This window comes from Dipodomys spectabilis, unplaced genomic scaffold (assembly GCF_019054845.1).
Source record: "Dipodomys spectabilis isolate Male_0828 unplaced genomic scaffold, ASM1905484v1 ptg000098l, whole genome shotgun sequence".
In the NCBI taxonomy this organism is placed as follows: Eukaryota; Metazoa; Chordata; class Mammalia; order Rodentia; family Heteromyidae; genus Dipodomys; species Dipodomys spectabilis.
Window position 1 is genome coordinate 3475630 of NW_024870775.1, and position 24083 is coordinate 3499712.

Sequence of the window (24083 nt, forward strand, 5' to 3'; positions counted from 1 at the left end):
AATAACTTGATAAAATTTACCTTTAAGTAAGAAAAGGTGCATTGTTTATTCCATGATTTGTGCTTAGTTACAATTGCAGCATGGCACACTACTTAGCTGCAGTTTCTTCTTCTCAAGAAAGACAACAATGAGGGAAAGAGAAGAGGAAGGTAAGTGGGAGGGGAACAGGAAGAAAGGGTGCTGAGGGAGAACCTGCTAAAAGTAATAGCTACACCATGTTAGATCTGGTTTAAAATTAAAATAGAACAAACGAGGAAGAAATTTAGGATTGGAGAACCAACTAGCTTAGCTTGCTTTGGAACAACAGCCCCTCCCCTTCCCCCCCCCCCCCCCAATTCTTGCTTGGCAATTTACTGTATTTTACTTTATAAACCTTTCAGGCAGGTGACTGAAGCGCACAGAAGCAGACATGATTGGGCAATGTTAGGCCCAAACTCCCTCCCCTTTACAGACCTATCCTGAGCAGGCTTCTGTGTAAAATGTATGCTTCTCCTTATTTCATAGTTACCTACTAAATAATATTACTGTGAATCAGTGGGGTATTTTTTTTTTTTTTTTGGCAGGGGGAAGGGGCATTATCATTGTTTCCTGTCACTGAACTCGAGGCCTCTTGATCTGTCTGTACTTCATTGCTCATGGCCAGAGCACTACCACTTAAAGCACCCCTTTGCTTCTGATTTTTGCTGGTTAACTGGAGATAAGAATCTCTTGGATTTGTCTATCTAGGCTAGACTCTACCAAAATCTTCAGATCTCAGCCTCCAGAGTAGCTAGGATTCTAGGCATGAGCCACTGGCTCCCAGCTCAGTGTTTTGTTTGTTAAGGAGCTTACAGATTTCTAGATTAACATTTGAGTAGGTTCCTGGTGGAAGAATTACAATTTCTCTGTGCCTAGTGCTTGCTTCTAGGCTAGCTTCCCAAGTCTACAGTAACAAAGCACCACAAACTAATTCGCGTAAAACAATTTACTGTCTCCTTGGGAGAGATGGAGGTGGTAATTGATCACGATACACTGTGCTCATAAATGGATACGTTGAATAAAACCTTTTTATACAACTAAATTTTTTTTTAATGAACTAGGAAAAGACGATTTTTTTTTACTCCCACCTCTGAAGGCCAGCAATGCAAACTCAAGGTGCAGAGTGAGAGTCCAGAGGAAGAATCAGCCTCCTCATCTCTCCTGTGATCCCTGGTGCGCCCATGCATCTCCTTGGCGTGTGGACCCGTCGGCCCCTGCTTCTGTCATCACATGGCTCTCTCGTGTGTCTGCCTATGAGGACCTTCAGATATGGCCAAGTCAGGTTAGATTTGTGTCCTGGCTCTACTCTGATCTTGACAACACCTGAAAAGATCCTTTTTCCAAGCCAGCACATTCTGAGATGAGAAGGGACAAGAAAGTGAGCCCCAGATCGCTACCACCTGTGGCAGCACCAAGGAATACGGTAAACATACAAAATCTTGGGCTCTACACAGAAACATTAGAAACACGGCCAAAAAGTCTGTATTTTGGTGCACCCATGAGAAGTTTCTCGTGCATGCCAATATTTGAGAACTATTTCAAATCATACTATACGCTTAAAAAATCATTTTATAAAGCCAAGTGTGTATCTTCCCCTTCTCAGTCAGTCGTATCTGAATGCATTTATGCCATACTGTGTTTCTATACTAGTGATCAATTGATAATATTGTGTACTGCCAACTGGCTACCATCTAGAAATTTATGTATGCCACAGGTAGCCCTTTAGATATATTCTATTTTGTCTTCTCATAATTACTAGGAAATGACTGCCAACATTGTAATCCTGGATTACAGAATTTCCTTGAACAAAGTGGGAAGGTCTGGCAACATTATGTCGAGCATTCTACCTATTAGCAACCATTGACTGATTGGTGGCTGTCCCTCTGGGCTGTGGAATGAGAAGGCTCCAACAGAGCCACAGTCTTTACCATTCCTTGGTGTTCACAAAGGCCTCAAGCTCATGTACATTGCTCACCTGTTCCCTAAAAGCATTTGAGTTTGACCCATAATTAGACAGAGGGGAGCTAGAAGGAAGAATGCATCACTATCTACAACCAAACTGCTTCATTGCAAGGGAAGCAGTGCTAGAAGCTAGTACCTCTGGTTAACAATGCCACACACTTTAAAACAATCTGCAATGTTCCCCCCAAAGCTTGGAAGTGAGGTCCAGTGAAAGAAAGTTAAGTCATTGAGAGTGGCCCCTTGAAAAGGTTTTGGAACACTGACCCCTTCCACTTCCTCTCCCTCTCTTGCATCCCTATCTGTCTATCTGCTTTCTCTGCTTCTTGTCTGTCTGTCTCTCCCAGCAGCCATGAGGTAAGCAGCTTTCCCCCACCACATGCTCCCACCATGATGCCTCTGCCTAACAGTCCCTAAAACAATGGAGCCAAGAGACCGTGGGCAGAAACCTCTAAGATCCAGAATAAACCTTTCTCCCTGATAAGGAGATTACCTAGAGATTTTATCACAGGGTGGGAATCTGACTAACACAGGTAATTTTAAGTTCTGTAAATTTGGCTTCATTCTTCGCAAGGTAACAAAGCAAAATGAAATGACTCAAACCCAGAAGATCTAAGTTTCATAAGTGGCTTGCAAAGCGATGAAACATGGGTGGGTGAACAAAAGAAAGAGATGTTGGCATGACTTCCTTGGAGCAATGAATGGCATGTGGAGGACATGGAATCATGTTTTTAAGATGCCATGGATTCATGCTTATGATCAGCTGCAATGGCTGATCTGTTGGCTCTCTGTTATTTTCCAGTGAAGGAAGAGAAGGTGAGGAAGAGTTTTGGCTTTAGAGTTACAGGCTTGTAAAAATGCTCAAGGACAACCGGGTGCCAGATGGTCATGCCTGTACTCCTAAGCTACTCAGGAGGCTGAGATATAAGGATCAAAGTTCAAAGTCAGACTGGGCATAAAAGTTCATGAGACTTTTAACTCCAATAAGCCACCAAAAAAATAAAAATAAAAATCCAAAAGTGGAACTGGGGTTCAAGTGATAGAGGGCCAACGTTGAGGTTAAACACTAAGAAACAATACCCCAGCCCTAAGTTCAAGCACCAATACTGGCACACACACCAAAGTTCAAGGACAGATGCTGGCCCACAAGTTGACCACTGTGTCTACAATACAGTATCTACCCCAAGAGCAGCAGAAGTTCTTGGACATGTCTCTGGGCCAGCTCAGAAAAAAAGGCATGGTCACATTTTTTATCAGTGACTTTAGCAGAAGCTGGCCTTGAGAGAGTTCATCAGCACCAAACTCAAAACACAGATCTCCAGTGTCACATGTAACTTCCTAACAAATTTCCTTTCTATTGTCACTTTGACCAGTACTGGGCCCTCTTAAGAAAGGAAAGAGAACCCAGGAGGGATGGAGCCATGCCTATAATCCTAGCTACTCAGGAGGATGAGATCTGAGGATTGTGGTTCAAAGCCATCTCGGGCAGTAAAGTCCATGAGATTTTTATATCCAATAAAACGTCCCCCAAAAAGCAGAAGTGGAGTTGTGGCTCAAGTGGTGGAATGCTAGCCCTGAGCAAAGGAAGCTCAGGGACAGCACACAGTGCCTAAGTTTAAGACCCAGGACTGGCATACATACACAGAAAAAAGAAAGAAAGAAAGAAAAACAAAGACGACACATGGTATCCATCTCCAAGGACCAAAACTTTCCTTTAAAACTATTGAAACTTAGAATTACAAACATTTTCTCAAAGGCAAAGATGACTCAGACAGACATCACAGAATAATCTTGAACTCTGGACCGGGGCACTGTCCCTGAGCTCTTCAGCTCAAGGCAAGCACTCTACCACTTGAGCCACAACCACTTCCGGTTTTCTGGTGGATAACTGGAAATAAGAGTCTCATGGACTTTCCTGCCCGGGCTGGTTTTGAATCCGGAACCTAAGATCTCAGCCTCATGAGTAGATAGGCCTACAGGCATGAGCCATCAGCACCTAGCTAATATTTTATTATTAATGTGTGTGCATGTGCCTGTGCTGGGGCTTGAACACAAGGCCTGGACCCTGTTCCTTGGCCTTATCACTCAAGGTTGGCACTCTACCATTTGAGCCACACACACCAGAGCAGGATCTCAGTTAGGTGTGGCTCTCAAGCCCCATTTCTGTTGTAGCCTGTGGTTTCCCAGAAGGCACATGACACCTTAGGGAGCATGAAGACATGGAGTGTTCCTTTTCCTCGGCCATACCCTACAGACTACATACCCTAGGGCCATACCCCTACCCCCCGTCAAAGCCTGCTTTTGCTTTACACTAGTGGGTTCTATGAAGGGGTGAGATGTAGCCACATCTAACCACATTTGGAGATTATTACTTCTTGTAATTGGATGGTGACAGTTTGAGCTGCCTCTGTTATCTGTGTGTAGAAACTAGAAGAACAGATGGACATTCTACAATACACAGGGCAGCTGTTAGAACAGCAGTCACCCAGCCCCAAATGTCCCTGGCGTAAAGTTGTACACTCCTGGACTCAAGGATTAAACACATTTGTCAGCCAGCACTGTGCTAGGTATTTAGAAATCCTTATTCCATCCAAACACAGTATTACAGGTTAAGGCTCAAACTACAGTTAAGCAGTGTGAACTGGTGTGGCTGAGCACCCCTGTAATCCCAGCACTGAAGGTGGCAAAGGTGGGAAACCTGGGCTATATATACATAGTGAGACCCTGTCTCCGTGATAGGAAGGAAGAAAGGGAAAGGAGGGAAGAAGGGCAGGAGGGACGGAGTGAGGGAGGGAGGGAAGGAGGGAGGGAGGGAGGGAGGGGAAAATGACAGTCAAAAATCCTAAGGAACGGGCCAAACACAGCAATGAGATATGAAGCTAGGCCTGGGGACTGTAGAGGCCTAGTACTTGTAGTCTCAGCACCCACCCAATCTCCAGCATCTGGAGCTGGGCTGGCCACCTGGTAACTCACCTTTTTACTGCCTTCTCCCCCAGTCTTAAACATCACTGAGAATTAGTAGAGTGTAGTGACTTATGCCTAAAAATCCAGCTACCCAGAAGGCTGAGGCAGAAAGATCAACTGAGCCCTAGACCAGCCTGGACAACACAGAAAGACCTACACACACGTTCAATCATCTAAAAAAAAAAATACCTAAGTTGAAAAAACAAAGAAGGACTGGCAGAAGAGCAAATCCAAATTTAAGTGTGTCCCAGGAAATGAAGGAGACCTGTCATCACTAAGAGCTGCCCAGACCTGGATTGGCAGAGCGCTCCCTTGTTCCATCTGTCCCTCTTCTCTACAGACACCTTTGTTAGGGCTCCTCTTCCGGAGCATACAGATCTCTACATGTGCAGCCTAGGTTGGTTCCCCACCCATCTCCTCCTCTCCCTTCTTCATTTCCTTCCCATTCTTTTCTCCCCTTCCCTTTCCTCCCCTTGACTCCTCTCCTCCCGGATCCTCTCTGCTTTCCCACCAGCACATGCTGGAGAACTGGGTGATAAGGAGTAGGGTCCTGTGCAGCAAGCACCCTCAGGCAGAAGGCCAGGGACATGGAAGGACAAGGGATGGAGATGAACTGCCACAGAACAACGTGCTTCACTCAGCTGCCCAACATGACATCCAATGGGCAGAGCTGGCCTGACATTAACACCACACTGAGAAAACAAGTCCTATAATCACATGGGAGACTGGTTCCATTTCACCCATCCCATATAATTACCATTGACAGTTCCACCAGTTAAAGACGGGTGTGTGTGTGTGTGTGTGTGTGTGTGTGTGTGTGTGTGTGTGTGTGTGTGTGTGTGTGTGTGTGTGTGTGTGTGTGTGTGTGTGTGTGTGTGTGTGTGTGTGTGTGTGTGTGTGTGTGTGTGTGTGTGTGTGTGTGTGTGTGTGTGTGTGTGTGTGACATGCAAGCCAGAAAAGGGTGGAGGAAGAGATAAGAGAACCAAGGAGCCAGGCATCAGTGGCTTATGCCTGTAATCCTAGCTACTTAGGAGGCTGAGTTTTGAGGATCACAATTTGAAGTCAGCCAGGGCAGAAAAGCCTATGAGACTCTTATGTCCAATTAACCACCAAAAAGTTGTAAGTAAAGGTGTGACTCAAGTGGTGGAGCTTTGAGCAAAAATAGCACCCTAGCCCTGAGTTCAAGTCCTGGTCCTAGCACCCATGCGCACGAGCGCGCGCACACACACACACACAGAAATGTAGAAGAGAAAGAAAAGTGAAGAAGGTAACAATCACAAGAGAGAAGGACCTACATATTTCAAGCTTGATGCAAACTCAGAACACAGCTTGTAGAAAACAAAGTTGAACCTCAAAGACGCCATCATTTTGAGGGAACCTGTTGCAAATCATGGGAGCCACAGTCACACAGCCGCTCCTTAGAATTTCTCCAGATAACTCAGCTACATCTGGGCCCGATGAGCTGTTCTCAGGTATAGCCCCCCACCCAGGACGCAGTGGCAACCAGGCATCCCCCACTCCCAAGTGTGGGGTGCCCTCCCCAGCCTCACTCACAGCTCCAGGATGAGAATGACGTCCGTCTTGCTCTCGTAGACCTCGTGCAGGGTGATGACATTGGGGTGCTGCACCTCCTTCAGAATGCTGACCTCGCGCTCGATGTCCTCACGGCTCACACCGCGCCGGCTGGACTTGGTCCTCCGCTTCTTGATGAACTTGGCAGCATACTGCAGCCCTGTGCTCTTCTCCCGGCATTTCTTCACCACGGCAAACTGCCCGCTGAAAGGTAATATGAAGTGCTGTCACTCAGAAATGGAGCTTGATCCGGGGTGTCACGTTGGGGGGACAACTGAATTGGGACTAGGAATGACCAAATGGCAGAAAATTAACAAACTGAGTAGGGGTGTTTCTTAAGCTTAGTTCTTTATACGCATTGCTGTATGGGATACCATTTTTTCCCTAAATGGGTATTTAACTGAATGGAGAGTAATGTCTACATTTCCGCCCAATTTCAGATCATGGGACAGCAGGAAAAAAACTCTGATCCGACCTCAGTTCTGACGAGCTCTTACTCTCTTTGCCTAGCCATAGAGCTGGGTAATTGGCATGAAATACATAAGGCCCTGTCTTCAGAGAGATATTTCTAGCACTAATGTGGCTCAATTGAGATGCCCAGAAAAAAATGAGGTATACTACTTTGTTCAGAGATGTATGAACTAGATACTTACTGGCTGTCTCTCCAAACTACCCACTCAGCCCTTCTTCCCATCCCAACCATATTCTTGACTCCACCCCCGTTTACAGACATGGATCATGTGACCAAGACTATGCCAATTAGTGCGCACTATTCCGCTGGCTTCAATGACAACCACATGACCTAGCAAAACCTTTCAGAGAACAGGGAGAAAAAGACTTTCTGAGATTCTTTTCCTTCTGCTTGTGAACACAACCATATACATCACCAAAAGCTGCTGTCAGCCATCCAGAGATTGTGAAGGGAGACACTTAGGGTGTGAATAAGCACTGGAGAAGCTAGACCACTAAAAAGAAAGAAATCAAATGGTGGTAACCTAATGGTGTGGTTGGATGAAGCCTCACCTGAAGCCATCAGCTTTTGGACTTTTCAACAATATACTCTTTTGCTCCTGAAGCTAGTTTGATATGGGCTTACCATTTCTTGCTGGAAATAATAGCCAATAAATGTCAAGAACCTATAACCATACCCTCCTTCCTATATATAACAGAGTAGAATAGCAGAACTTAACATGAAGTAATAGAGTGTAGGCAAAAAGCATATGAGTACTCCTGGAAGTCAGTAAAACATAAGAAAAGACCTTCCTGGGTCAAGCTTGGCATCTCATTTCTCCTCTAGCACCTACCATTTACTCTGCACCCATCATGGGATCTGTCCTTTTCCTGGAACCTGCTAGAAAGACACTTTGTAAAGGATTATCATAGTAATTTTTTGTCGGTTGTAGGGCCTGAACTCTGGGCCTGGGCACTGTCCCTCAGCTCTTCAGCTCAAGGAGAGCACTCTACCACTTGAGCCACAGCACCACTTCTGGCCTTTTCTGCTTATATGGTGCTGAGGAATCAAACCCAGGGCCTCATGCATGCAAGGCAAGCACTCTACCACTGAGCCATCTTCCCAGCCCCTAACAGTAATTTTTAACTGGCTTTTGAAGACTAGAAAAGATGGGGGAGAAGGCAAAAGAAATCAAACAGAGACTAGTATTTTGATGTTTAAAAAAAACAGACACTGCCAGGTGCCCATAGCTCACGTCTGTAATCCTAGCTATTCAGGAGGCTGAGTTCTGCGGATCACAGTTCAAAGCCAGTCTAGGCAGGAAAGTCTGTGACAGATTCTTCTCTCCAAAAAGCCATCAGGAAGTGGCACTGTGGCTCAAAGTAGTACAGCACTATCCTTGGGCAAAAAAAAAAGAAAAAAGAAAAGAAAAGAAAAAAAGAGGGCTGGGAAGGTGGCTCAGTGGTAGAGCGCTTGCCTTGCATGCCAGAGGCCCTGGGTTCGATTCCTCAGCACCACATAAGCAAAAAGAAAAAAGCCGGAAGTGGCGCTGTGGCTCAAGTGGTAGAGCGCTAGTCTTGAGCTGAAGAGCTGAGGGACAGTGCCCAGGCCCAGAGTTCAGGCCCCACGACCGGACCCAAAAAAAAACAAAAAAAAAGAAAAAAGAAAAAAGAAAAAGCTCAGAGACAGTGCTCAGGCTCTGTGAGTTCAAGTACCAGGACTGAACCCCCATCTCAAAAAAAAAAAGACATTATAAAAAATATGTCTGTGACTCACACCTGAAATCCTAGCTACTTGAGAAGCCAAACTCTGATGATCAAAGGTGAAAGCCAATCCGAAGAAAAACTCCATGAGACTTTTATCTCTAATTAACTAGCAAAATGCTGGGAGTAGAGGGGGGTAGTTCAAGTAGTAGAGTGATAGCCTTAAAAGAAAAAGCAAGCTAAGGGACAGTGCCCAGGTCCTGAGTTCAAGCTCCAATTAAGGGCACACAAAAATAAAAGGACATTTTTAAAACATTACTCATTTACTTTAGGTAGCAGCAGCCAGTGATGAAGACACACAGAGCGAAGGATTATTTCTGTAGTAAACTTTTTGCATGACACGTTATGACTACTCTCTTCCTCCTGCAGCAGCTAGCAAAGAAGGGGAAGAGGAACTTACTCTAGAAGGCCAGCACTGCTGCCAGTGAACTCGCTACCTCAAAGAGCCAGAGCGATGAGATTGATTTGTGCGGAAACTTTACTGCGCCAGTTCCTAATTGCTCTGTTGGTCTGAAACCCACTTCTCTGGGATTGGGGAGGTGGCCGAGAAATAGGGAAATGACCTGAATACAGAATACAGTTAGCTTCTATCTTGGGAAGTGCTCCCAGCCCATCCCCCAGTGGAGGTGGAATTGTCCCCACTGAATATATTCAAAGGGACCCAAGATGGAGCAGCCAGGAACACTCAGAGGCCAAGCCTGATGCTGGCTCACACACGGTAAGGACAAGTTGTTTCAGGGGTTCAGACTCAAGGCAAACATTGGGGGAAGTGAATCATGGGCTTTAAAATATAAAACCCGAAGAGAGGAAAAACAAAATGCCAAGTACTGGTGGCTGACACCTGAAATCTTAGATACTCAGGAGGCTGAGATCTGAAGACTGGGGTTTGAAGCCAGCTAGGGAGGAAAGTCTGTAAGACTCTTATCTCTAATTAACTACTAAAAAGCCAGAGGTGGAGCTGTGGCTCAAGTGGTAGAGTGCCAACCTTGAGGAGAAAAAAAACTAATCTAAAACCAGAGCCCAGGGCCTGAACTCAAGGCACCTCCCTGTGCCCTCCACTCCCCCCCCAAAAAAATCTTCCTGCAGGAAAGTCAGAAAGAACATAATACAAGTCTAGATTTAAACACCTTCTGAGTGGGTTTTCACCTTCAAATGTTCAACTAAGTGTTTCCCTTTAAAAAGGAGCGTAACAATGTCTGGGCAGCTTAGCCAGGGTAAAGATATGTGCTGAACAGCAGAACTAAGCTGTCTGTCTACAGCAAGCATCCAAAACTCATTTTCTGAACTGATAATGGACCCGTTTCACACATTGGGGTCTCCACCATGGCGGTGCTGGGTGGTGAGTAAAGCCCCATCCATGGGTAATGCTCAAGCTTTCGTGAAGCCTGATGGCAGATGGTCAAGCAGTACTCTGGAACTCATTCTTTAGATCTATCTCACCACCACCCCTCCATCTTCCAGTCTCCTGCATCCCCATCCACAGAGCACCCCACACCTTTCCTGTGATACTTCTTGTTTTCTGCCTGGTTTGTTTTTGTTGTTTTTTTTTTTTTTTGCCCCCTTCCAATACTTCTGAATGTAAATTCTGTAAAGGTTCAAAGCTCATTTTGAGTCTCAGGTGCTAGGTGCAGGGTTATTGCGGCCATGCACAGTGCTCACGTGTTACTTCTGATTCTGAGGCTATGACACTCAGAATCAGAGCTGTTCCGAGTTACCATTCAACGGCAATGTGTGGCAGTTACACGCACAGACCACCTACAAACTAACCACAGGCCTACTTACAACTTCACCTGCGAGCATAATGACAGCGTCTACCTTGAAAGTCTGTTGAAGTACAAAGGTATGTGTATGTTAGTCAGCTTTCAATCCCTTTGGCTTTGGGCCTGTGATGGGGCACATCATGGAGGGAGCTTGTGACAGGGCAAAAACCACTCACTTCCTGAGCAGGAAACCAAGCAGTTTAAGGACACACCCTCAATGACATAAAGACCTCCCACTACCTTTTAAAGGTTCCACCACCTCCCAAGAGCACCACCCAGGGGACTAAGCCTTTAACACATGGGCCTTTGGACAACCCTCAAACTCCAAACTATAACAAGACGGTAAGCTGATTAAATGAGCATTAATAATCTACATAAAGTGCCTGACAGGGCTAGAAAGGTGGCTCAGTGGTACAGCGCATGCCTGGCATGCATGAGGCCCTGGGTTTGATTCCTCAGCACCACATAAACAAAAAGAAAAAAAAAGCCGGAAGTGGCGCTGTGGCTCAAGTGTAGAGCACTAGCCTTGAGCTGAAGAGCTGAGGGACAGTGCCCAGGCCCAGAGTTCAGGCCCCACGACCGGACCCAAAAAAATAAAAAAAATAAAGTGCCTGACTAAAATTAAGTCTTCAATAACTGTTGAGCATACTGTTACAACATAATTCAACTTTGTTCTGAAAATACCACTTCCCCCACCAAGGAGTGAGAGGATGCAAGTAGGAAGAAGGGGAAGAGAAAGAGAAAGAGAGAGACAGACAGACAGAGAGAGAGGGAGAGAGAGCGGTGCATCACAAGGCTGTGTTATACTAATTGTGTATGAAGATGTTGCTAATTGTGGCTTCTGATTTCTCCCCTCATACCAACCTCTCCCAATCCCCCTCCCTCACTGTCCCCACCTAGGGTGTGCTGTGGCTCACAAGTGCAAACCACAGGTCCCCTGGCCATAGAACTTGGGCCCCAAGCCCAGCCACAGAACAGGCAGCTTGGGATACACTTGATTAAGCTCAATGCCCTAGGCATCTTCCCAGGCATCCAGCCAACAGCTATCTTGGGAACCCCAAGGAAAATATTCCTGGACTCCATCTGTGAGTCTTCATTGAAGATGGGCTGTTGGTTTACTGCTGCTCTGTTTCTTTCCTCCAGAGCAGGTCCTCCACCTGTGGGTTCCCTAGTGCTCACTCTCAGCCCTGGATTCAGACCACTTTGGGGGACAGTTCCTCCTCCACAAACCTCTTCCATCCTAGAAGCAATTGGGGAAAGAAAATAAAACTTTTGGTGGGGGGCACAGATGCTTGCTTCTAGCTTATCTGCTCCCAAATCCAATTTAGAGGATGAGCTCAAACCACAGAAAGAAGCCAGGCTGTCATCACAGCCTACCCTAAGCTGGTCTCTTCTGCCCTGTTGCCTTTCTACCAATGCCCTGAGACCAGTGATGGATCAGCACCCACCTACTCAGGGCTCTCTGGGTATTTAACAACACACAGCTAGAGCTCTTCAATGAATGGGAATGTAGCTTCTTTATGAACCAACAGAAACTCCCTGTGCCCTGGTGTTGGTGGCTCATACCTGTAATCCTAGCTACTCAGGAGGCCGAGATCTGAGGATCACAGTTCAAAACCAGCCCAGTCAGACAAGTTTGTGAGGGGGTGGGAATGTGGCTTAGTGGTAGAGTGCTTGCCTTGCACGTGAAGCCCTGGGTTTGATTCCTCAGTACCACATAAATAGAAAAGGCCAGAAGTGGTGATGTGGCTCAAGTGGTAGAGTGCTAGCCTTGAACAAAAGAGTGCCCAGACCTTGAGGTCATGTTCCAGAACCAGCACAAAGGTAGGGAAGGAAGGAGGGAGGGAGGGAGAGGAACAAAGAGGGAGGAAGGGAGGGAGAAAAGAAGGAAGGGTGGCTGGGAATGTGGCTTAGGGGTATAGTGCTTGCCCAGCATGCATGAAGGGTTTGATTCTTCAGTGCCACATAAACAGAAAAAGCCAGAAGTGGCACTGTGGGTCAAGAGGTAGAGTGCTAGCCTTGAGCAAGAGAAGCTTAAGGACAGTGCCCAGGCCCTGAGTTCAAGCCCCAGGACTGGCAAAAAAAAAAAGCGGGGGAAGGAAGGAAGGAAGGAAGGAAGGAAGGAAGGAAGGAAGGAAGGAAGGCAGGAAGGAAGGAAGGAAGGAAGGAAGGCAGGCAGGCAGGCAGGCAGGCATGAATGAGTTCCCTGTGTACTCCCATTAACCTGCTGACAGCATCATTCACCGTCATCACTTGCAAACACCACGCTGGTGAAGTTACCTCCTTGCTCAAATTTCTCTCTAGCCTCCAAGTCAAGGCACTGTTTTGGTCATCCAGAGCTGCTGAAGAGTATGCTCCTAAGGGAAAAACACTAGGGGATGCTGTGCCTTAAGAGTGCAGCTCCCACCTGGTAAACCAGTGGTACTAGTATAGTGTACTTGTCTACTTGGCACCACCTACCCCTCCCACCATATTTTTGAATTCTTGTGGGTGAGTCCAGTTTGATAGCCCCAAGCATAGTGCTAAAATGCTCTCTGCTGTTTCTGAGCCAAACAATGTTGTGGTGGGCATCACAGAGAAGACAACTGGGCTTGAGTGTGGTGCTGTAGGCCATGAATTCAATGTGGCTGAAGCAGAATAACACAGCTTAAATAGGTTATGCAACAGACTGGCAGAAATACTGTGAACTGCTCACTGGGAACTAATCCTGTATTTCTACTAGGAGCAATCATTCTAGCAATTTACAGAATGTAACTCCCACTGATTTTTTTTGTACATGTATATGCCAGTACTGGGGCTTGAGTTCATGGCCTGGGCACTGCCCCTTAGCTTTTTTCCTCAAGGCTGGCACTCTACCACGTGAGCCACACCTCTACTTCCAGCTCCAGCTTTTTAATGATTAATTCGAGATAAGAGTTTCACAGCTGTTACCACTCATGCTGGCTTTGATTCATGATCCTCAGATCTCAGCTTCCTAAGTAGCTAGGATAAGAGATGTGAGCTGCTCAGCTACCCACAGTCTTTAATGCAACCAAATTCTCTATCCACTGGTTACTGATAGCACTGTTTGTTGCATTGTATACAGGAAGCCAAACTCATTTTGACACAAGGAATTTTCAATTAAGTAACAAACACGATTAGTGGAAAGACACAAAGATAATGAGACATACTTTTGCTTCAAAAAGTGGTATATAAAAAGAAATTGAGCTAGATGCTGGTGGCTCACAGCTGTAATCCTAGCTACTCAGGAAGCTGAGATCTGAGGATCATGATTTCCTCCCAACCCGGGCAGGGAAGTCTACAAGGTTTTTATTTCCATTATCCACCAGAAAACTAGAAGTGGAGCTGTGCCTCAAAGTAGTAGGGTGCTAGCCTAGAGCAAAAAAGCTTAGGGACAGTGCCCAGGCCCCAAGTTCAAAACCCACAACCAACTGAAAAGAAAGAAAAGGAAAAGAAATTGACTCAAATACACTTGACACAGCCAGGAGCCAGTGGCTCACATCTAAGTACTAAGTACTAACTACCTAACTACTCAGGAAGCTGAGATTGGAGAATCATTGTTTAAAGCTATCCCAGGCAGAGAGGTTCATGTGACTATCTCCAATTAAAATGCCAGGCAGCCATAAGCCAGCAAGCTAAGCAAGCACAAGTCCCTAAATTCAAGCCCTGATAACGCAAGAATGAAGAAATCCAGAGAGAAGAAAATCACAAGGGCCGGGGAGTGGCTCCTGGGTAGCATACATACCAAGCATGCAAGACCCTTAGTTCTAACCCCAGTACCATAAGGGAAATAAAGAGTAGAAAAGGCACAATGTGACCAGACATAACAAGTAACTTCTGCCTCATGGGTTAGTCAATGTTAGGATCTAACACTGTCATTCCTAGCAATTACATGACAGCCAAGCTCCCATTTGGGCTGGTGGCTGCAGATTTTTAAAAATGCTACTCAACCTATCATGTTTTTCACCTCCAATGTTAAAGATATATCTGCCCACTGCATGACAGTTAACAACTATTTGTGATAACTATTATTAACAAGAGTTGTCTAGCTTGATGCTAAAGGCAGATCTAGTTTAAATCTAATGCACAGTAAGTTCCATTTCTTCCCTCCTGTAATAATGTGTTCTAAAGAACACAAGATAATTTTTCACTTTGGGGATCCTACTTCAAATCCCTGAACAACAGTTTTGCCAGTGTAGTTGATCTGTTTTTGTTGAAGATAACGCTAGGGGTTGAGTCCTGCCAGAGTACCAACATGCAAAGTCTTGGGGGCAGGGAGGGAATGCTTTCTCAAGGATGAGTTAATATATGATAATAATTCACATTTACACCAGAGGTGGGGGGAAAAACCTTGAGGCTCTGTAGGCTAGCAGAAAGAACCACAACACTGCACATGGGAAGGGCAACAGAAAGACACTGTGCTATAGGGAAGAGGGCAGACTGTGTCAGGAGACCCTGCTCAGCTGGTACAGGCTGGGACCTGGACTGAATATAAGGTAAGTGATGCATATGATTAGATCTAAGTTATAAGCATTCATGAATGTGTGTGTGTGTGTGTGTGTGTGTGTGTGTGTGTGGTCATATCCAGAAGTATGCAAATTGACCAAAGCATGCTATACACAGGGGAGGATTCCAATGCTGTAACTCCTATACCAGCAAACTGAAAGCATGTTCTGTTGAGCAGAGGGGAGAGAGAATTCAGAGGAGAGAAAATTGGTGAAGAAGGGGGAAGGGTATTGAATATAAATGAGGGAGGGAGTGACACTGTCCAAAAAGAAATGTACTCATTACCCGATTTACGTAACTGTAACTCCTTTATACATCACTTTTATGATAACCACTAAAAGTTAAGTTAAAAAATATTCAATGTACTTATGTTAAAAAAATGGAACCAGTTAATTTGAGGAGACAGGGTTGGGAGAGATGAAAGAGAATATGGAAGGGGTGACAGACACAGCAAGACGCACTGTACTCACAAACTGACACACTGAATTTAAAACTCCTTTCTACAACTACTTTTAAGATACTTTTTTAAAAAGAAGTGCAGATGGATGTGCTGTGGGCTGGATGAGATGTGTGCCCCAAGGGTTCATATGGTAGCAGCTTGGTACTTGGTCGGATATTGAAGACATGGAGTCCAGGGGGAAGTCACTGGGGTTTGCTGGGGGTGCTGCTCTTGGAAGGTGTGATGGTAGAGCCTTCTCTCAGGGTTCTTTTTCTTTTTTTTTTTGGGTCCGGTCGTGGGGCCTGAACTCTGGGCCTGGGCGCTGTCCCTCAGCTCTTCAGCTCAAGGCTAGCACTCTACCACTTGAGCCACAGCGCCACTTCCGGCTTTTTTTTTTCTTTTTGCTTATGTGGTGCTGAGGAATCGAACCTAGGGCCTCATGCGTGCAAGGCAAGCGCTCTACCACTGAGCCACCTTCCCAGCCCCTCTCTCAGGGTTCTTAAAGAGAGTTGTTATAAAAAGCAAGCGCAATCACTCACAGGCTGCTCTGGCCTCCACAGGGTCTCACCGTATGCTGATTCCTTCTTGCATGGGCTTGGCCATAAGCATGCTCCATAAGCCAGAGCTGATTGTTCTCTCGGCCTCCAAAAGGGTGAGCAAGTGTACCTCTTTGCATCCTCAGGTATTTCATTACAGTAACAGTAAAAAAAAAAACTAATACAGTGTCTACATAGAGACAAGAATTTCCAAGAGAAGGAACGTAGTAAGCAGAATCAGGGAGACACCACAGAGCCTGGTTCATATTCTAGAAAGACCAATGGCAGTGAGGTGTCAGGCCAGACACACAAATACAGCCCCTTCTGAGTAAGAAAAGGTAAAGTGGGTAATTTATTTGTAATCCTTATTATAAAAATCAATACATCCAGGGACAGGTAGCTTATGCCTACTACATAAAAGACTGAGATCTGAGGATTATAGCTCAAAGGTAACCACCCAGGAAAATTCATGAGACTCCTGATCTCCAATTAACCACCAAAAAGCCAGAAGTAGAGCTGTGGCTCAAGTGGTAGATAGTCAGTCTTGAGCCAAAAAAAAGCTAAGGGACAGCATGCCCAGGCCTTGAGTTCAAGCCCCAGTACTGGCACATACACAATAAAAAATCAATTCAAATCTTTAAAATGTTTTGAACTGCCACAAGAGCTCTGTAAAAGGCCTATGACGTGGAGAACGAGGGTCCCTCACCCACAGGCAAGCTGCTAGGGTTGCCACAGCACAAACAGGGAGCAGCATTTTCTCGAGTGGATTCACATCATCCTGTTGCTGGGGAAACCACAACAACACCAAGGTCAGGAGCAAGATGCAGAAGAGAAGCGGACTGAGAGCACACAACACAACAGATGAGGAAGGCAGGAAAGAGATGGCTGCCTTCCAGTCTCCCAGACAGCATCCACTGGAGAAAAAGGTCTCACAGAAGACTGTGGAGAAGGCAGCAGAACCAACAGCCCAGGGCCAGTGGCAGGGTGAGGTCAAAGAAATAAACACACAGTGGCAGGTGACTTAAACATCTCAGTGTAACTAAGGAATCAGCAAATCAGAGTAGTTGAGGATGTGAAACCAAGGGAAAAAAATGAAGACAGGGAGAGCATCCTCTCCAGTTTCTCTCCACTTGTCTGCACCTTTAAGGTTCCAGATTCTCACGGGGCACCTGGTAGTTCATGCCTATAGTCTTAGCTACTCAGGACGCTGAGATTCAGAAGATCAAAGTTCAAAGCTAGCCTAGACAGAAAAGTCTGCAAGATGCAAGACTGCTTCTCCAAAATAACCAGCAAAAGGTTAGACTGGAGGGATGGCTCATGTAGTAGATTGCCAGCTCAGGAAGCAAGTCAAGCAAACACATAGTCCTAAATTCAAGACCCAGTGACACAAAAAATTTCCAGATTCATCTGGAAGCCCAGTTCTCAAGTAGGACCTTTGAAAAAGATGGCTCAACAAGTTTTAGGGGAAAATTACAGACTCATGGTGGGCATACAAGTATACAGGACTCGGCCACCTGGCCCATTCCACACATTCAGCATTTCCCACTATCAGGTGTTATTCTTAAACCACATATTCTGTCTTTGAAATTTACTTATTTGTGCCTGTAATCCCAGCTCCTCAGGAGGCTGAGACCTGAAGATTGCAGTTCAAAGCCAGCCAGGACAGCAAAGCCTGTGAGACTTTTATCTCCAATTTACCACCACAAAACCAGAAGTGGTGCTGTGGCTCAACGTGGTAGAGCACTAGCTTTGAACAAAAATTCTCAGGGACAGTGCCCAGGCCCTAAATTCAAACCCCAGGATTTACACCCCCCCGCCCAAAAAAAAATTACTAACATATTCTTTTCACCATTCTTTTGGCTGTGGAGCCTTCTGAAGTCCAGTGCTCTCTTGGGAAGATGAGCTTTGCCCTTCTTTTCCAGTTAACTGGACAGAACAAAGAGCTGGGGCTGGACTCCACATTTGCTATGTCTTTTCAAAGTTCAACAGAGCTGCATCCAATGATCTCTAAGGCACCATGCCAAAGGCTGAGCTCTTCTACTGGCCTGGTGAATACACACCCAGCTGGAAGTCGAGGTGCCCTGGCATACTTAGGCAGGCATGGTGATCCTTGCACCTCCTTCTGGCTGCTGGGATACATCCCAACCTAGCAAAGCCATGACGGTCTCCATCCTGAAGCAGCTCATTACTTATTACCACTTGACACTGCAGGGATCTTGTTTTTTGGTTTTTTTTTCTTTCAGATAGTCAGTGGATTAAGTATTTTGGGTGATGGCTGGGAATGAAGTATAGGTAAGGAGTAGATGGGGACAGAGAACACTGAATCCTGGTCTGCTGGGTGAAATACAAATGTTCTTTTTGTATATAACATACTTCAGTTACAAACGGGGAGGGTTTCACTGTGACTTTTACACCCATCTACACAATATTTTCCTATCAATCTCACCCCTTCCATCATTTTCCTTTACCCTTTCCCCCACTTCCTCAAACAATTTCCATGGTCTCTTCTCTCTCTTTCTCTGTGTGTGTGTGTGTGTGTGTGTTTGTACATGCACACTGGTACTAGGGCTTGAACTGAGGTCCTTGGCACTGTCCCTGAACTTTTTCACTCAAGGCTGGCACTCTACCACTGGAGCCACAGCTCCACTTCTGGCTTTTTATGGCTAATTGGAGATAAGAGGCTCAGAGTATCCCAGACTTTTCCTGCTCTGGGAATTGACCTGGGATGGAGATCCTCTGACCTCAGCTTCCTGAGTAGCTAGGATTATAGGCTTGAACTATTGGCAACCAGCTGTGCTGGTGTGGCCTTAAGATTAGGTTTGAGACTTCCTGTCATACATTGTCCTTGGAAGAATTAGCGCCACTGTATCCTAAAAAGTGCATTGGTGAAGAGTTTTTGGCTTCTGTGATTTGGAAGACACTCAGATACACCTGGCATTAAGGTAGCTTCTGATACAGCTACAAGGCTGATGCATACCAGAGATGCTGTGTGTGGATCTGTCCCATTCTAGAGATAACTGGGACCAGGGGTAGTGACAATTTGACAGGGTGTCCCTTCTCTGGATCTGCAGAAGCTGTGGCCCCACAATCAGTTTCAGAGTGCTCTTGGCCAAGTCCTTCCTAGGCTGTCTATAGATCTGTCATCTTGACTCTGAATCATGTGGGATTCACCTCACAGAGGAAGTCTGGGGTGAGGAGGAGACCAATAGGAGAATGAGGGGGTCACCTGAGGCCAAATGAGGGAAGGTTGGCAGGGGACTTCGCTGCTGGAGTTACCTGAAGTGAGACCACTCAGATAAAAGTGAAAGATGATAAGTTAAAGAGAAACCAGAGCTCTCGGGAAGCCTGAGCTTTCCCTCCATGGGACCAGAACTCTCTGGAAGCCTGCCAGAGGGCTGACCTCACCCTGGGATGCAATCCCAGTGCATGAGGCCCATCGTAAGAGCCAGAAGGCGGCTCTAAACTCTACAGCCTGACAACAGTGCACAGAGGCAACTTCCCTGGGGAAGTGGTAGCATGGAAGAACGCCTGTCCTAAACAAGTCTTAGGTCAAACACTAAAGAAAATTAAAACCTATTCTGAGCTGGGCACTGGCAGTTCTCACCTGTCATCTTAGGAGACTGAGATCTGAGAATCGGGGTTCAAAAGCTAGTGGGCAGTAAAGTCCATGTGATTTTAATCTAATTAACCAACAAAATTAGAGGTGTGGAATTAGAGGTGTGGCTGAAATGGTAAAATACTAGTTTTTAGTAAAAAAGCTAAGGGATCGTGCCCAGGCCCAGGGTTCAAGCCATAGTACCAGAATAAAACCCAATCCCAAAACAACAATAATTTAAAAAAAAAACATTCCCTGAGTATGAAGTTGGCAGATGATACTGCCCCAAAACAGATATTGCAAGCCCAGTGGGCCTTTGCCTGGAATGTCACTTCCTAAGACAAGAGTACAACCTGACTTCTGGTGACTTGGAGGAATCATCGTTAGGGGGTTCAGAAGCTTTGTTGGATGGAAACTTACTTTCTTGGTAGGCAAATGAGGCATAATGGCTTCAAAGGCTGAAGGCCAACCCTGCTGGGGTCCCTTTCACTCACCTGCAGTGTATGTGCTCAGGAGCTCCCCAGTCCATACCCTCCCAACACAGCTTTGGACTCCACAGAGCTTTGGGTTTGCAGACTTGTCTCTAGGATGAAGCAGCTAGGCTTATCTGAAATCACATGGGAACAGTGGGGCCACACAGGCTGTGCTGTTTAAAGAATCCACAACCGTTTCTAGCCGAATAAAGCCCAATGGAAATGGTGGGTAGAGCCTTAGAGGAATGGACACAAAGCACACTGAAATAAACATATGCAAGATGCTTGCGTTAGTCAGTTTTCTGTCACTGTGACAAAATACCTGAGATGAACAATTTGTAAAGAAGAAAGACGTTTAGGTTTCAGAGGTTTCAATCTACAGATGTTTGTGGTGTGGCGGAAGTCATGCCGGAGCAAAGCTACTCGAGTGATGGTGTTAGGAAGAAGAGAGCAGAGAAGGAACTGGGGTCTAAGTATGCCCTTCAAGAGCATTATCTGAGGACTTAACATCCTCTACTAGGCCCCACCTCTTAAAAGGTCAAGGTCAAAGGAGACCACCTGTCAGTAGGAGTAACTGGGCACAAGCCTTCAACACATGGGTCTTTGGAGGACATTCTAAATCTACTCTATACACGTGCCTTAAGGCAGGCACATTGGTCATGGTGATTGGACTCCAGTGTCATCAGGTGTTTTGATTTTGAAAGCCAATTTACCCCATGAAGGGCTGCCCAAGAAGCTGTAGGACCTCAATAAACCATTTGGAACTTGGTTTTCACCTCATAGGCAAGAACTACACAATCATTAAAACCACTTTTCCAGCTGCTTCACGATTGGTTCCACATTTCTCAGAGATACATCACTCCTTACTACATTTAGAACCACAAACAAGTTAATATGAATAATACACGGCAAATTTGCCATGTCAAATTTGAATTTTAATCCCCTTCATGGTGAACTACCAATGTATCAGCTTCTAAAAATAGCTAACAAAAGCTCTTCAAAAACTGGAAGGAGAAAGGGGAAGCAAATGTAGTCATTATATTCAATGTATTATGTAAAAAATGGTTAGAAATTAATATCATTACTGGGTCCCCAGTGCCTAACATAGTATATTGAATAACATTTTAGAAACAATGCAAGTTGAAAAAACTACATTATGGGTTCCAACATTTATACAGTGACTATCTAGTTGTCTTTTAAACTTTTTAACAAATCAAAAGGTCGGGAAAACAATTGCTCCAACATTTTAAAACATCACACAAGCTGTCAAATCAATAGCTTAAAGAATTCCCTGTTATATTACTTGTCTTGTATGTTTAGTAGGCTCCAGATTTTTGGTAGGCACAACTGACCCTGAGGGAGCTTCTCACCTGTCTTAGAAGTGTGGCAAAGGTATAGTCAGTGTGTTTAGCCTGACACAGTCATTTGAAAAGCAAAAGTATCTTACAGCCCATACATGAGCCACTTCAGGGGAATTCTGGTCTCCTGAGGTTTATATAAGAAGTTGCTGTAAGTCATCACTCTGGTAACTGAGTATATTCCCTAATTGGAAAACAAAATATACAATTTTATAATAAGTTGATTTTTAATCATTAAGTAATTTGTAATTGGCCTGTAAAAAGGCCAGTACAATCTGTAAACTCTGTCTGGCAGAGTTCTAAAAAGAAGAAACTAGAAGACAGAATGGAAGCTTCTGTGAATATAACAAAATAATAAATTGTTCAGCATGCCTTTAGAACTGAGGGTTGGGGAAGAAAAATGTAACACAAACACAAAACGTCAGTTCAAAGAAAGAACAATAGATTAAGATGCCAGGTGTCAGTAGCTCACACTTGCAATTCTAGGTACTCTGAAGTCTGGAATCTGAGCATAGAGGTTTGAAACCAGCCCAGGAAGGGAAGGGAAGTCTGCAAAACTTTTATCTCCAATTAGTCACATAGTCATAGAAATGAGGTTATTGGCCAAGTGGTAGAGCATCAGCCTGGAATGGAAAAGCTAAGGGAGAGTTTTGAGGCCCTCAGTTCAAGCCCCAGTACTGGTACAAGGAAGTTCAGATGACTGGCTTGTTGATTTTAACAGCCTTCATTTTGAGAAGAGTTGAGTGAACAGTATGAAGATAGAACTGAGCTTGAGGTTACAGAACAGATCACGAAAGATCAATCCCTTCACCAGACATTTAAAAGAAACTCGTGTCTAGGTCTAAGGGAGTGAAATCTCTGGGTGGCTGAGACACTCATGCTGGAATTCTGGACAAGGATCTATGTTGTGCTAATGACCGAAGGAAACAAAATGGAGCTTCTTTAAGATCCTTTAGTTTGTTATTTGCCCCAGTCAACAACAAAGATCAACCTTTTCCCCAGTCCTGGGGTTTATCTAGGCCTAGGCTCTGTCCCTAAGCTTTTGTACTCAAGCTTTAAACTGGGATCCTTGTATCTCACCTCCTGAGTAGCTAGGATTACAGTCATGAGTCACCAGCACCCAGCTCAAAAATCAATTTTGACCAATTAAGAACACGAAGCAGGTGATCAATTGCACAGTTAGAGCTTTCTTCTGCCCCCCACAAGTGGTAGTAATACAGGAAGAAATGGGAATTGGTACAGATAAGAAATGTTTAGATTTCAGTGAGGCCTGTATGGTGGCTTATGTATTGTTAACTAGTAAGTCTGTAAAGCACACCTCTGGGTGTGTCTGTCAAGGTGTTTCCAGAGAGGATTAACTAGGAGGGGAATGGCAGCTCCACGTCTAGGCTGGCAGCCCAGATGAAATAAAAGGAGGAAAGGAAGGAAATCAGCCAGCTAGCTTGGGGACTCTTCCCTTGCTTTCTGGCCATATGATCCAAGCCACTCCACTCTGCCATGCCCACCCTGCCATGACAGGAAACCTCAGAAACTGGGATCAAATGAACTTTCTATCTTTTTAAGTTGTATCAAACATGTTGTCACATCACAGACAGACAGACAGACAGACACACACACACACACACACACACACACACACGCACACACACACACGCACACATAATTTTTTTTCAGTAGAACCTAGTTCTTCTGATAATCAGTATATCACATGGATGTGTGCTTACCAAACTTTTGGATAACTGATCTGAAAGGAATGGGAGGCATAGGTACTGGCAAGCTGAACTCTTAAGTACTCTCAATGAGCTAAATAAAAAGCTCACTAAGAACCCCCACATTTTAGATCCAAACAAATGAACCTCCTAAGAACAGGGTGGAAGACTTGACATAACAGAAGTTAATATTTGAAACAAACAATCCAACAAACACTACAAGCTGCAGTGGACCCTCCCTATTACCGCTAGGATGCAAGAGTAGGTGAGTTTATCCCTGTGCTTGAGACTGGGCCCCAGACTCTGAACGTAACCTTAGAGGGCAAGAAGGCAGTGAAGGGTTATGCATTGGGGAAAGAATTGTCAACATATGGAAAGTTATAAAGGAGTTAGACCTTGTATGTACAATCACCAAAGGTCATTGAGCATCAAGTTAGGAGGCTAGAACATGGTATATGATTCCTTCCAAACCTAAGATGCTCTACTCCACCCCCGTGGACAACATCCATCTATGTACCACTCTCTGGGGCTCTAGCTCTGTGTGCTCTTAGCTTAATAGGAAGAATACATGTCATCAAGTACAGATGAAATCTTACAACAGTGTGTCATTTTCATATATCTTAGTTTCAAGCTTAAATCCATAATGCCATTAACTTTTCTGGTCTCTGTTTGGAAATATTTTATGCCTTTGTATTTTGGATTTTTTTCAAAGTAGCATAGAGAATCCATAATATGAGAGGAAATTGAGAATCAGAAGAAGAGGGCTGAATCAGGAGATGGCTGGAAGCTGATGCACGCTCCCATTTCTCCTTTGTGTACACACGGATCCTTGTCTATTCTTAGCATAGTCATTTGGGAAAATACAACAAGAACAGCTCAGTGCGAGAACATCTGTGTAGTATGCACAAGGCCCTTAGTTCAATCCCCAGCACCAACTAACAAACAAACAAGCCTAAAGCTAGTGACTGACACCTGTTATC

The 24083-nt window shown here is 45.0% G+C and overlaps 1 protein-coding gene across 3 annotated transcripts in view; it reads right to left on the bottom strand.

Annotated features, from left to right (window-relative positions):
- The window catches only part of Dapk1 (death associated protein kinase 1), a 204195-nt gene that overhangs the window by 85886 nt on the left and 94226 nt on the right, over positions 1-24083 (bottom strand). For all 3 annotated transcript variants that reach the window (XM_042686658.1, XM_042686656.1, XM_042686657.1), the window contains exon 3: positions 6496-6717. In XM_042686658.1, coding sequence (XP_042542592.1) covers positions 6496-6717 — 222 coding nt within the window. The remainder of the gene's footprint in view (positions 1-6495; positions 6718-24083) is intronic.